Source organism: Haemorhous mexicanus, chromosome Z (genome assembly GCF_027477595.1).
Source record: "Haemorhous mexicanus isolate bHaeMex1 chromosome Z, bHaeMex1.pri, whole genome shotgun sequence".
Lineage (NCBI taxonomy): Eukaryota > Metazoa > Chordata > Aves > Passeriformes > Fringillidae > Haemorhous > Haemorhous mexicanus.
Window position 1 is genome coordinate 67,059,079 of NC_082381.1, and position 16,068 is coordinate 67,075,146.

General features: G+C 37.9%; 1 protein-coding gene across 1 annotated transcript in view; it reads right to left on the bottom strand.

The window, feature by feature from the left end:
- HOMER1 (homer scaffold protein 1) overlaps nt 1-16,068 on the bottom strand; it is an 87,886-nt gene that overhangs the window by 13,760 nt on the left and 58,058 nt on the right. Inside the window, exon 6 of the mRNA XM_059836668.1 lies at nt 9,993-10,149. Coding sequence (XP_059692651.1) covers nt 9,993-10,149 — 157 coding nt within the window. The remainder of the gene's footprint in view (nt 1-9,992; nt 10,150-16,068) is intronic.

Genomic DNA, 16,068 nt, shown 5'->3' on the forward strand with positions numbered 1-16,068 from the left:
CAAAAGATAAAGCTCTAGGCAAAAATCTACATAGCATTTACTTGTCCTGTTTCTTGTCTCAAATTGCACTTAATTTTCTTATGACCAGTGATCCAAAAATCATTACAAGTAACTGTTAATGCATTATGCACAGAAGGGGACATAAAAATAAGTTAAAGTGCTTTAGCCTGACCCTCCCACAGGCTAGTAGCAGGGACACCTCCTCATTCAGTGTTTCAGGTTTAAAAGCAAAGCTCAATCAATCCTTCAAGCCCTTGCACAGCAGTATCAAGCAATGTACCCGTGATTACACCTCATTTTGAGTACAAAATTCAGACTGAAAGAACAGTATTTGAACAGTGACTGGCTAAACAAAGCCCTGCTATTATTCTACCATAAGACTGCACTGACTTGCATATCTGAAAATGTCAATAACTCCAGCTTTGTATCTGAGACTAAAAAAGAAAAAAAGTTACTGTTCTTAGCCTCTGTTTCTTTATCTTGCATTTATCATCCAGGTGAGGATTACATATAAGAAAAATAATCTGAAAAGGCATTTTAGTGACTGTTTAGTGTGCAAACTCTTCTAGCATGTGGATGGCATTATACTCAACTGCCTACTTCAGTGTGAAATACATCAGCTGAAGTAGGACAGCAAGGCAACTTCTTCTGGTAGACCCTAGACTCTCCAAGCAGTGGCCATTTTAGAGTTTTCTGGACATTTTAGTCTAGGTTCAACAACCAATAAATGCAGGAGGATTCCTGGAAGAGGTTTTCATTGCAGCAGAGGGCAAGCACACTGGGCTGCTGGGAAGACTGGAGGAGTGAGGCTTCAGGCACATCATAACACAATAACGAGTAACAGCCTTGGTGTGAGCTTCAGACAGTGACAGCCCAAAGCTTCAGAAAACTGAAAAGACTCTCAAGAAAATCCTGACCACAGAAAATTACTTTGCAAGTGAAGACTTCAGGTAGACAGAAGAAAAGAAGTGGAATGGCACAAATATTTTGAGTAGTGACCTGCCCCAAAAAATTATTGACTAAATGATTCTGTGCTGTATTTGCTCCAGATGGATTAATTTTTTCAATCCATTTTCTTGAGATGAATATTACAGTTCAGTACCAACAGATCATGCAATTCCTTCTTACCTACATACAGAAATTATTCCAACTTCTACAGAAAGGCAAAACAAGACAGATTAGAACACGGAATCCATCTAGAACACAGAATTTGTTGCACAACTGTAGAATAATTCAGGTTGGAGAAGACCTTTAAGATCATTGAGACCAACAGTAAACCCAGCACTGCCAACTCCACCACTAAGCCATCTCCCAGTATAACATTTACATGTCTCTCAAATACCTCCAAGGATAATGACTACACTTCCCTGCACAGCCTGTTCCAATCCTTAGCAGCCATTTCTGTGAAGAATTTTTTCCTTCTAACTAAAATGGCACAACTCAAGGCCATTTCCTCTGGTTCTCTTGCTTGTTACTCGGGTGAAGAGACCAACCCCCACCTACAGCCTCTTTTCAGGCAGTTGTAGAGAATGATTAAGTCCCCTCTGAGTCTCCTTTTCTCCAGGCTAAACATCCCCAGCTTCCTCAGTTGCCCCTCACAGGGCTTGTGCTCCAGACCCTTCAACAGCTCGTTTGCTCTTCTCTGGACTCATTCCAGCACCAAAATGAGCTTCCTGACCTGAGGGGCCCAGAGCTGGACGCAGGATTCCAGGTGTGGCCTCACCAGTGCCCAGTGCAGGGGGACAATCCCTGCCCTGCTCCTGCTGGCCACACCATGGCTGATCCAGGCCAGGATGCCATTGGCCTTCTTGGCCACCTGGGCACACCCTGGCTCATGTTCAGCCGCTGTCACCAGCACCCCCAGCTCCTTTCCAGCCACTCTGCCCCAGCCTGTGGAGCTGCCTGGGGTTGTTGTGACTCAGGGACAGGACCAGCACTGGGCCTTGTTGAATCTCATTCCATTGGCCTCAGCCATGATCCAGCCTGTCCAGATCCCTCTGCAGAGCCTTCCTGCCCTCCAGCAGATCAGCGCTCCCACCCAGCTTGGTGTCACCTGTGAACTGACTGGGGGTGCACCCATAAGATCACTGGTGAAGATATTAAACAGGACTGGCCCCAGTACTGAGCCCTGGGGAACAGCACTGGTGACTGAACAGCAGCTGGATGGAACTCCACTCACCACCACTCTTTGGGCCTGGCCATCCAAACAGTTTTTTACCCATATTAGCATCATATATTCGGCGTGGCTGTACCCTATTTTCTCTGCCTGACACAACTAACTTGCTGTTTCTATAATGTATTTTTCTCCTCTTTATTTACTGTAGATGCAATATCCAAGATTTACTAGCCCAAGCTACAGTGCAGAAAACATAAGAGTGCTCTGAAGTCACACAGAGTGCTAACTGAAGTGCTATTCAGAGTGCTGAACTGAAGTATTAATTACGTATTTTTAACTGATTAAGTTACATCCCTAAAAGAATCGTAACTATGACTGTGACAGAACTGTTCTATCAATAATTGAAGATGAACTTCCCACAAAATAAAAAAAGAGCCCTTTGCTTTACATGAGGAGAAGAGAAACACTGTTTCATGGGTCAGTAAAACTGTGGAAAACTGCATACAGTTTCACATAATTTAGGTAGAGAAAATGTCTCAGTTCTTAATGGTAGACAGTACTAAGAAGCACAACAGCATGCAACAAGCTAATCATAAAAAATTATTCCAGTATAGCTTTTAAGAATAAAAAATTCTGGGAAGATTTTTGTTGTTAAGAATTGTGAAAATACAGAAAAAAAGGAAAAATTGATTTTTAAAGGTGATTCTGAAGGAACAAAAAGCACACAATGATATTATTCATATAAATCACTTCTGTCAGGAAATTAATTATTGCAGTTTCCCATGATTTACCCATAGATAAAGTAATAACCTGGGGGTGAGTGTGTTGCTCTACCAGCAATTTATTACTTTTTTCAACAGAGAAAACTGAAGGTTTTGCTGAAAAAGGACACATTTCTGTCTTTGGGCAGTTGAGGCCTTAAGCCATGGAAATACCAAAATGTTTTTCACAGAAGATGAAATAGGAATAACCTATCATCTGCTTGATTTTTGTGAAGAAAGCAATGAAACTGTAGTAGGAATCTTTGAAAATATAACAAGTTTACCCGAATTGATGATTTGACCTTCAGCCATGCATTATTATTTGCAATTGATAAGGTAATACTAAATTCGAAGCACATCCCTTTCCCTACAATCTAATTAGCAAATACTTTTTCCAGTCACCTGGCCAGTTTATGAAACACTTGCAATACAAACACTGTACAGATATCATCCTTCAGTCCTGAGGATCTAAATACAGTCATCTTCTTATTCTCCTGCAGAGTTTTGGAATTACAGTATGTATTTAATTCTGCAAGCTTTAATTATGTAAACATCTTGTCACATGGCTCCACAAAGCATGTGTTTTATAACTTGTAGATAAATGTATCTTAACACTTTTCTTAGGATTTTCTAGAAATAAGATGGGGATGAGAGAACACTTCTGTGAAAAATTATTTTCACAGAGTCAGAGTAGCTTAGTTGTTGGTTTGTTGTTTTTTTTTTTTTTTCCAAATTATTATCTTGTATATGACACATTCAGTGAAAGTGAATTCCCAGAAAGAAAAAAAGAACATTAGCAAAACAGTCTTGTGTCCTAAATGTAAATCTCTTAAAAAAAAAAAGAAGGCAAATTAAAGAAGATCAAAAATACTTCAATCCACCATAAATCAAAAAAAAGGCAAATTAATTCACATTTTGATTCAAGGAACATAACCTGATACAGCTGCCCCGTCTGAAAAGAGATCATCTTTCTTGTAAAGTGTAATTATCAGCCAAGAGTTGAATCTTTGTAAGTGCTAGGTGGATTATCGTTATTAGGAATCATGGACTCAAAGGGAGATTGAAATATGTGCTGGGTTTCACAAGTCTTCTTCTAAGAAATGCTCTGATAGCCTAAGGCTGACAACACATACCGTTTCAAAAATAATAAAGCACTTATGATGGCTGAAATGGATATTCTAGAGACTAAAACATACATCTGAGAAAAAATTCCCAACATATATTGTCTGAAATAAAATACTTGTATTTTTTTCCGTTGGTATCCCCTAATGCCATGCAAAATAGTGGTCATCTATTTTCATTGTAAACAAGAATAACAAAGATGCTATCTAACCACATGCTAATTACAGAATCTTAGAGAAGATTATACTTGGTTAGCTTTTTTTTCTTAATCAATCACACCTAATTTTTTTCTTAATCAATCAAACCTAATTTATTCAAAATTTATTCAAAGCTAAATTTGAATTGTTCAGTAGGAGGGACACAGTCTTAAAAGGAGAATGACAAGAGATAGACATCAAATAAAAAAGGTGAATTACCAGTAATTTTTTGGATCAGAACTCCATTATTAAACTTCTTGTTAGCATGCTTTCTTTCATATTTCCATTCCCAGATAAGGTTCTTCCTTGGGCATATAAAATCAAACAGTTTTCTACAGCAGTCACAGGGCTGCTAACAAGACTTGTCAGCAAATATGAAGTCCATGGCACGGGCTCCAATCCAGCAGACAAATTCATCACATTGCATTTGCATGTTCAAAAGTTAGTTTTGGCTATTCAAGTATCAATGCAGCTGATGGAAATGTGGAGGTGACTTCTAAAGAGTCTGCAAAGATTTTCTATATATAATCTGAATAGATGGTTTATACAGCACTCCATACTTCTTTTGAACTTTCACATCTTTTTACAGATTGTTGTTCTCTTTAAGTGACACGAGAACAGTCCAATAAAATGATGATGTTTTTATTTTTGTATGCTCAGGCAATTTTTTAATATCCATTTTAAAATTTCTTTTAACAGTAGGAAAATCATGGTCCATTATTTGTCAGGTGATTTTAATAACTACATAAGATATCTCACACTTATTTCATTCATTGAATGAAAGAACACAATAGCCTAATTTTTATCTTATTTTATGGGAAATTTTTGAAAAATAACAAGCTAGAATTCAAGAGTTTACTTCTCTGTTCTTTCATGAGTACCCAGGAGCTTGATCACTTCCCTTCATCTCTTTTTATCTTAGGCTTCTTTTCCTGAAGATGAATGATCTTCAAGGACTGCAGCTATTATTATTATGCACTGGTGTTATTACTTTGTGCTATTGCCCAGTGTCATAGGATGATTTACTTTAGAAGATAGTGTGCATGAAAAAATTTAATCATTTTCTTTTTTAACATGACAAAGACAGAACTTTGGGCTACTTTACGTAATTTATATCATCATTCAATCCTTACCTCTTTGTGGTATCAGGATTAATGTTAGGGCCCATGCTATTCTATTTGTCTGAAGTAGCTTACTTCAGGGTTTTTCTTTCTGTTACTGAGCTGTTCTAAACTTATGAATCCCTTTTGATGTCAAAAAGCTATGCAAGGTGTATAGGAGTGCTCATGAGCCCCATTTAAGAGAAATTTTTTGTCGTTTCTGAGCAGATTAGAGAAGGCTGAAAGCTCCAAGTTAAGCTCATGATTGGGCATCACATTTTCCTAGGAATTATCTCTTTGTATTTGAGAGGTAAAAAACCATATACCCATTTAGCAAACTTCTGAAAAATAAACTGTCTGACAAAATATCAAATACAGTGTTTCTGAATTAAGCCTAGAATGTATCAGGAGAAAGCACAACACTTCAATTTATTGAGAATGCTTCACTCAGCCACACTGAATCTGTATTCTGTTTTATCTCAGCTCTAGGCATTATTAAGGCAGAGAACAAATGTAAGAAGGAAGATAAAGGCCTCAGGGAAAGCAAACAAATGTAGGTTAACACAAAAACCTGAACTGATAGATGAGTAAACCTTATACTTACTCAGAGATGGCCAAAAACAAAAAGTGGAAATATTTTAAAAATGCAACCAAAATCAAAGAAAGAGAAGCAACCTTAGCCAATTTCCTTAAGAATGGAACTCCTACTCTTCATGCTTTTGTCTCTACAAGAATTACTAGAAAAAAGGAGGACTATCTTAGACTGTGAGAGACTGAAATTGTTAATGGATGGCCATTGGTAAAATCCCTGGAGGGCTTTTGCCTGCCATAGCAAACTGCAAAGAAGCAGCTGTTCATCTAGGACCACCAAAGCCCATCCCTCCCCAAATACACCTACTAACTGGAATTTGGATTGTGACTGGAACTTGAGATAAGATAAAGGGGGGGCTATTGTCCAACCATTCCAAGTCTGGGGAGAAGAACGTATCCATAAGTAATACTGGAAGAGAGACTGAATGCTAAAGTCTCAAACATTGGGGGGCAATCTGTTGATGTGCAAAGTACCCACCCAAGTGCAGAGGGCTGCCTGGGCAGTATCAGGGACACTCACAGGAGCCTGAAGGGGCTCATCTCTGCTGATGGGCCATATTGAGCTAAACTGCACTGGCACAATAGGCAGCTGTAATGACAGTGAACCTCAGCATATAAAACTCATGAAATCTTCTGAGTTTTTTGGACTTTCCCCACCCCTGATGGACCAACACCTTCACTTCTAGCAACAGACATCAAAATTATACCCAGTCTCATTTCTGGAGCCAGCAAGGGGTGTTGATTATAAATCATTCCATATTTGCCCTTTTTTTCTCTTTCTTTTCCTTACACATTTTTAAGTGCTATTTTTATACTTTTATGTTGCTACATTACTACAGATAATAAGAACTAAAATGGCTACAACACACACACACACACACACACACACACACACACATATATACACACACACATATATATGTTTGCAGACACTGACTATTCAGTGTCGTTTCACCCTAATCTGCCCCAAGGGATTCATTAACAAGAATTTGGGTTACCCTTGCCTTCTAGAGCAGGATGTCATATAGACTTGATACATAATTTATACATAATGTCAGGTGAGATTGATTCTGGTTTGGAGAACAGTTTTTGGATCAACTGCAGCTACATGCTTATACAGAGCAGATAAACTGTACAGAAAGACAGCATAAGACAGGGACTGAACACTGCTTGCTGCTGCATGAACCGTAACCAACAGTCTCCAGATCTGCCATTTCAACAGCACATTTTTGATCCGCATAAGAAAGAAGCATCTGACTTGCAGTTTCTTTTTGAAGTGAGGCACTAATTCAGTTTGAAAGATCAGTCTCCAGCATGCAGTTTAGAAGAGTTTTTGTATTGCACTGCACTGTATGGTAACAGATGGAGATCAAAATTTTTTTTAACACTACATACACTTTTTGCTTAGAGAATTTAATTCATTGGATTAGCCAAGTCTACATTTTTCTAAAAGCAATTCCAACAGAGGGCAGTACTCCCAAAGAACTTCCCTATTGTAATTTACTGGCATTCCCAGAGAAAGTTAGGAACAGAGTGTTTCTGTATTCCTTGTGAAATATCAACAAGTCTTGAGGTCACAGGTTACAGAATCACCTAATAAAGGCATGTAAGCAATGATCAAAAGAGTACAGTGTAGATAATACCCTGCTATGGATTTTGTGTTTCCTCAGAAACACAAAAAACTGCAGGAAATGTGCTGAGAAAAAGTTAAGAAAAATCATCAGCTATTAATGAATGTACCCTCAAAGACTTGATTAATACTGTTAAATGTAGTATCAAATAAAAACAAAATGAAATGCTAAAAACTCCTATATTCATTAATTTAATTTTCATTAATTTAATTTTTCAATAACAGATTTTAAATAAGACTTGACAGAGAGTGGGAGTAACATACAAAACAAAAAGGGATCTTTGCCTGTCTTGTCTGGTTGAATCTTCCAAGGCAAACAAAGACAAACACAGCCACTGTTGTTGTGCATTACTTTTCTTTCTTAGGTAAGCATTTCATTGTCTCAGCTTTGCAACACCAATCTGAGACAATACATTTTTTTAGGAAAAATGCTACCTTTATTACATCCACATTTTAGCAATGAGTTATTCACTGCAAAGCCTATCTAGTGTCCAAATTCACCTGAACATTTCTACTGCAGTAACTTTAATACAAGGCTGTAATTTAAATAATTTTATCAACAGCGGCTGGTTATCATCTATTCACAAACCTGGAGCACAGGCTACAACTCCCACTTTTCCAAATGAGAAGCTTAAATGAGATAACAGACAAAGTGGCAGTCTCCCTCTGTAACAACACACATTACAAGCTTCTGCTTGACTGGAACATTTCTGAAGCAAAGTTTTGTCAGCAATTTCCAATTTCTTAAACTGAAAACACTTTGCAAAAATCACCAGTCTTAATTACATTTCATGTGTTTTGTCCAGTCAGCTATGGCACACAGAGTTACAGTCTGTTGGAAGTTGTTGTTTTTTCCTATCAAATCCTTTGCCTGGGACTTCAGGAGTGCTGTCTGCAAATCAGTCTAAGTGTAGGACATCCCCAACAACTTGCCATTTCCCTAAGTTTCTTAAACTGCAGGGTATTCCTGTTTCTCTTTCACACAGGTTAGGCGTAGCCCACTGGATTTTTCACACCTCAGATGAATATAGGATATTTTGGGACAACCTGAACAGCCTCCAGTTAGACAAGTCCAGCACAGGTCTGAAAGACAGCTCTTGCAGGACTTGGCTAGCTGTAATTGCCATATCTTATTTTCTACAGGTGACTACAGCATTTAAAACCAAACAGAGAGGTCTGCAATATTCACCCTTCTTTTTCAACATATTCATGACACCTGTTTTCATGCATAAAATTTACAATGGTTTCGTTTGGGGTTTGTGCATTTTTTTCTTAAGTATTGCAGAATCATAGAGTGCCCTGGATTGGAATGAACCTTAAAGATTATCTCATCATAACCTCCCCTGCCACAGGCAGAGACACCTTCCATGAGACCAGGAACCTTCTTCTATCTCTTCTAGATAAGGTTGCTCAAAGCCCCATCCAACCTGGCCTTGGACACTTGCAGAGATGGGGATTCACAACTTCTCAGGGCAATCTGTTTCCTGTGCCTCACCATGCTCACAGTAAAGAATACCTTCCTAATGTGTAATCTAAATCTACCGCCTTTCAGTTTGAAGCCATTTCCCCTTGTCCTGCCATACACGCCCTGTAAATAGCACCACTCCAGTGTTAGGTACACCTCCATGATTTTTTATAAGCTAACCTTTCTTAACAAAAGTGATAAAGCTCCATCAAAGACATCTTTCCTTCACACATGCTACTCAGGCCTTCACTTTGGAGAGAAATATGCCCTAAGCTATGACAAATTCATATGGATAAAGGCTGATAGACTATACAACACAGAGAGTTATACGTGAAAAGAGAAGCAAAATTAGATTTTGAATACTTGTTTTAATAACTTAGACTTCAACCTTGCATGTAACATTCCTTCCTCAAGCATTGTCCTTCCTTCCCCCTTGAGAACTAACTTCTGGTTTGCCAAATGACTTCTGCAAAATTTGACATGAAAGCAACAGCACCCAGACCCTTCTGTATGAAAATAGGTGCAGATCTCTACTTGCATATAGTGACCTTGTGTTTGGATTGTTCAGAGTCCTTCGTGTGCAAGGAGGGGGGCAAGTTCTTCATCTTTGTTATATGAGGGCATTACAGCAAGGTTTCTTGAACTTAGAAATTTGATGTCAAGCTTCTGACAGCTTAAAGGCAGAAGAGACTGGACTTCAGTGCTATGGAGAATGTAATGAAACAGATCTGATGGCATCAAATAAAGAGTTAAACCTGCCAAATAAGTCATAAGGTTTGATTACTTCTTGCAACAACAATCTTTGCAGAAAAAGAAGTCCTACAAAGTAAATAATTTCTGGTGGAAATGCTTTAAAGAAAACTGGAGGAAATGCTTTTAAAAAAATCATCAATTTCTATCTCAAAGATTAAACCTGAAGCTGCAACAGAAAACATGTTTTACTTGAAAATGAGTGAATACAGTCACTAGTACTTCCACCTCAAGGATCCTGGCCATTTGCTTTGACTTACCCGCTTATGAAGACGCTCTGCTTCCTCCTGATATGCAGCAAGTTGCTGTTTCCATTGTTTCACATTGGCAGTGGACTCCAGCAGGGCTGCTGTGAGCTTAGCGTTATTACCCTTGAGCGTGGCCAGTTCTGCCTCCCAATGCTTGCTGATTGTCGAACTGCACAGACAGAATGAGAATGGTCAGAACTCCCAAATCTCTTCCTTTATGCTTCTTAAACGTCTTATAAAATTTTCTTTCAATAACCAGCAAAAAGAGAATTACACAAAAAATTATATAACTAACAATATCCAAATATGATATCTATTTGGTATATAATTATACACCAAATACAACAACCAAATGAGAATCCAATTGCTCAAATCATCAAAACTATAAATTAAGAAAGTATAGGTAATACCATAATTGGGAGAAAAAAAAAAAACTACCTTTTCCGTTCAACAGGGTGTATTTATAAATAAAATGTTAAAGATCCTGAAACCCACATAAGCTTCCCAAAAGCAACAGCATGAAATTTGAGAATATGTATATGATTAGTCACTCTTTTAATGTATACACATTGAATGGAAGGGTTCTTTCAATCCACTACTTTATTAAATGTGTTGTAGGAAAATATTTGATATTGACTTGATTAGAGAGAGCTAATCATGTGCTTTGGAAGTGCAGCTTTGTGGTCTTAATGCAAGTCTTCCATTCCTGAAATATGCTTTATTAAATACCATATTTAATTGTTTTTGCAAATTCAAAGATCTTGAATTTCATAATACTATAATATGTTTTTCCTCATTAATATGAGCAAAGAGAGTGGGATGGATATACTACTGCTTTCCTTCAAAGTGGAAGCTGATTTTGAGGTTTACTGCAGCAGCCTATAGAGGAAAATTCCTGCTTACAATTTAGCTGTTCTCTTAGCAAACACAAGGTTTTAATTTTCACAGGTAGTTAGTTTGTCATCATCTGCAGACCATATCTTTACACTCAGTATGCAAGGGAAAAGTATCTCAGACATATCACGTGAATGCATTATATGCAAATAGCTCATTAACATGTACTTGTATAACGTTAAAAGCACATGAGTTGCACACCTACATGGACAGTACATGCAGAAAATAATTAATTTTGTTTCATTAGCTCACTACTAAAGGCATCAGTGAAAACCAAAAATCTGTAACTTTGACCAAAATTATATTCTATGAAAAATTATTATTATATAATTACATATTTAAAATACAACTCTTTATTAAATAATAATTAATTATGTTATTAACTTAATTACTATTTTGAATGTACGTTTATAGCTTTATTTGAACTTTGTACCCATGTATAATGAAATATTTTGTCATCATTTTGTCCACTTGGTTTCTTTCTTCCACTTCCTGCATATGTAAAGTCCATCCCATCAAAGCAAATTTCAAAAACATTATGACTCCTATAAACGCTCCTTAGGTGTTCAAAATTAACCAGATGCTGGGGAACATTCATTACCTATTCAGACCACATGTTTCACTAAAATATTGGATCTGATTCTTCCATGGTACAGCATTTTTTTCCAAATAGTACTTTGTCCCCTTGAACAGGAATACAAGATCCTCCACAAGAGGAATATGCTCTAGCATATAATGATACAACTAATTAAAAGTTCACCACTGGAAATTTTAGATCTTAAATGACTAAACTAAAATAGTTATGATCCTACTTCCTCAGGGGATAGACTCTCATATTCAACAAGATAAGCATGAATTTCTGTAACCATGTTCACTCTTCTGTTCCTCTAATCAGATTAAAGTTTCACTTACTGTAGCCCAGAAGATAAACAAGCTGTATTAAAAGAATGCTCAAAATATCTTGTTCATTAGTACATTCATACTCCTCTCCTGATGTTCTGATCCAACAACAGGCAATCCAGTAGTTTCATGCAACTGAGTTCCATTTAGCAGTCCTGCAGGACAATTGGCTACTACTAGCTCCTAGGAAATTGTTTACATGTGAGACTGATACTCTCTTACAAAATGTGCCTTACTACTCATCTTTGCCCTCAGAAGATATATGCACTCAAACTGATGTAACACAGCTGTATCTGAGGCAGTCAAAGGCTGAGAACTGTCTGATCATTCATTATCCACAGAACTGAAAGGATTTTTTTTCAACAATGATACCCTTCTAATCCATGAAGAACCCAGAGGTCAGACTCTCAGGTAGCAATGAGCAATAATATGAGGGTGATTAGTGGTGTGCATCACTTCCACCTTTGCCTGGTGCCCCTACTACAGTGTGTCCCAGGAAAATAGCCAGGAGCTTTTAAGTTATTCCTTGTATAATGGAATGTCAGTATGAAATATGAAGCATGTATTTTCTATTACTGCTACAGTTACCCTAGTTCAAAAGCTGTAAGGTTTCTTTGGATCTGGTTATTGTTTAATTGGTTATTCTCAATAGCAATACATCAGCATTATTTCTCAACAGTACTCTTTTTCCCTAAGAGACCCACATAGTTGGCAGGAACCTTCCTGCTGTAATACAGGTTTGACTTGCTTGTAGCATATACTGGAAGTTTTTTGCTATGAAGAATTGTTACTGTATCTTCTACAGATTCTACTACAGTGCCATAAAATTGAAACACATTTCTTAAATGGGAAAATAAAAACAAGAAAGATAATGAAATCATGTTCTGTGGATTAGCTTGGTTAAAACTGGATTTATATTAATTACTTTAGAACCAGATAAAAGCACACTTACAGCAGGCTGTTCTTAGGTTAGACTGAGAATATCTGCATTGAAGCTTGTATCTGCAGAGCTATTACTGGTTCAAATTTACCAACCCTTCCTGAGAAAACACTGGGAAACATATAATTCAGACACAATGAAATTGTCCCTTGGAGGAGGAGATGCTGAGACTAACCCCTGTGAAAGCAAACACAGAGATACAGAAGATGATGGACACATGGAAAGTCCAAAAGAGTCCCAGAAACTGCTCAAGCATGTAGCCGGAATTTTGACGGTGCAAGAGGCGCACTACAGTCCCTTGGGATAGGTACAAGAGAGCTGCACATACTCTTTCTCTCTGAAACCTTTTACTTAATTCCTGTCTGAAAAGCTTGCTGCTAAAAGGAATTGATTTTGCCCTCACTGCACTAGATTCTGTCATAGAAAATACACACAAGTTGTCTTAACAGTTGTAAATACCTAAACCTAATCTGAATCATCCCTCATGTGCTCTGAGACTATGTACTCTACAAAGCACTTAAAATATGTACACTTACTCAGGGATCACACTGATCCAAACAGTAATATCTACCAGAGCACTTTCCAGCTCTGCACTGTTGCAGAAAGCTGTATATAGACACTGAGGGACACACAGTCATACCCACTTGCAGTCTTGTGGTGCAAGAATTCAACTTGCATACAAGCTTGTTTTCTTCTGAAAGCCATACATCCCTTTGCTGGCAGTGCCACAATTTTAACAGTAATTTCTTAAAACCTGTCAGAATTAACATCACTGACTGCCTGACAAGCTCAAAGTTTCAAGACAGTCCTTCAAAAAGAAGAAATATCCTTAACACTCTGGCTTGTTGCTGTTTTTCAGCATGAAAAGCTACACAAAAGTTTTAAAAATAACCTAACAGAGAATAAAGCCTGGTCATTTCCCTTGTGAAACTTCAGAACATCTGAAAATACAAGGACAAGCTGTTTTGCATGCATCCCATTGGTGCCAAATACAAGAGAGAGAAAGGGATCCTCTAAAGAATGATAGCAAACTATGAGTTTTATTTGCTCAACTACTATGCTAATTTAAAAAAAAAAAAAAAAAGCTTTCATAGCAGAGGTTTGGGTCTCACAATGACAACTCTTTATGGGATTTCAAGTGCTCTTAAGTAAGCAAAAGGCCAAAACTCTCCTGAATCTCCTGTCCTTGGTTTTGACCACTGTATCTGGTATATGTGTAACATTAGACGTGTCCACAGTCAGAACACCACACGGTGCCCCACTGTCAAGGCAAATGATTCAACATGAGACTTTTAACATCTATGACAGCCTGTAATTCAATTACTTTCGCAAAACACTTTCACAAAACACTCCTAGAAAAATGGCTGGCTGGTACCACTCCTAATTGAGATACCCTCTGAAATTGAAGTAGGAGTCAATGATCTTCCTTCTGTACATTTAGGCATTCTGGCCAATTAACAACAGGCCAATCTCCTTTCTCACTGGGGATTAGTTACAAGCCCAGTAAGTCACTGAGGAATTGCTTTGGTATCTGTCCATCTGTGACCTGAATTGTGTGCCAGAGGCTATAAATGCATGATTATCTTTCTCTGCAAAGTAGGTCACTTAAGGAAAATTAATCCGAAAAGCTCCAGTCACCACATTTAGCCAGTTGGAGAAGGCTTGCAGAGGGAAGGGGGGGGATAAGCACGCATTGATGAGTTCCATTCAGAATGAAGTTATTTTGAGAAACGCTTTCATGAAACAAAGAAACAAAAGCACTTCAAATTATGTTTCTGCTTTTTGAATCATTATTTCTTATTTGCTGTCCGCTTAGTTGAATGCAGTACCAACACTGTGAAACATGGTTTAAGGTTTATTTCAGATTTATATCAATAAAATGTGAAAAAAATCTACTTTATTAATATTTAGGGATCTTAGTATTGCATTCATTGCATAAAATTGATTAGTTTAAAATTTATTCTATAGCATAGCCATGGTTTCAAGAAACTACTGTTATTCAAGAGGAGGTAAATGATTTTCTTAAGGTGTCATTGTGATCTGCTCTACAGGTGTGGGGTGAGCAATCCTGTCTTGGGACAGCAGATGTCAAGAGGAATTTAGCCAAGTAAGAATAGAGTACTTTCAACAGAATATGTGGATTCTGGTATAATAACTAAATCCATGAGACTTGAGAAGTATGAACAGAGCACAGTCCTGGTAGCAGCTGCCTAGATCATAAATAGTGGCATGTGTTGGAAGCAGCTATTAGTCTGGTGGAGTGAGTGTTATAAGCAGAGGGAGTGGTATGCCAACCAGCTGGTAACAATGCATTAACTGTACTGGCAGCAGGGAGTGACCCCTTCTGACAGCCGGGCTGGTAAGCCTTACAGAGCAGCTCTTCATGGTCAGCAAAGCACAGGGGCATAATGAACCATTTGGTTCTGTTGCAGTAGCATCTGGGAGATCTAGAGTACACAAAGCATCGCTTCTTCTCCTTGGAAGTGTAATGCAAGTGTTCGCGTTTATGTAAAATTCCCAGGTGCATTTGGAAAGGAATCCTGCAAAAGGTCCTTATGAAAGCCCCCATATCAAATAAGCTTCAGCTAATGCTGAAGGCTGTAAGGGCAAGATCTCTTCAACAAGCTAAGCTTGCTATTGCCTACACTGAAATCAGGTGACTGCTTGATTTGATGGAGATGTTGACTCTGCTGGTACAGCAAGGGGTTGCAGCATCCCTCAAGGCATTACTAAAAGCTCACAAGAAACCTCCTCTCATTCATGCTGAAAATGAGACTCAAGCTCCTCAGCTTACATCCTGATGTAGCAGAATTTTTAAACAAGCAATTTGGGAATTACACTCCTTTTTGGAGATTTCAATAAGCATTTACCGTGGCCATCTATTAAACGTCTAAAACAACTTTGTGATGGAAAGAATTTAAACTTGATAGGCTTTGGGAGTTGCACTCTTGCTATTCCAAAGCACCATAAGCCTTCAATAATGATATTGAAATCTCTCTCTTGAATATTCAAAACAATACGGAAGAGAAGGGAGTTTTATCTTTTATTAAATTATGGAGGAGGAGGAGCTCTATAATGAGCCAAAAGTTGAAGAAAGAGTATACCAGGTTTGATCTCACCACTCCAGGAAGAGGCAAGAAAGAAAGGGTGTGAGTTGGTCTGCCATTTTTGTCTTCCTACAGAGCTGTCTGCTTGTAGGGATCTAACTCTGAATTTACGTACATGTGGGACAGAGTCACCCAGTTAAATAATTAAAAAATGGCAAAAGAGGGAAATCTACACTAAAACCAAGAGATTTTGTAAGAGGAAAACATAAGACACAATTGCCTCTTCACAGCCACTGCTCACTGTATT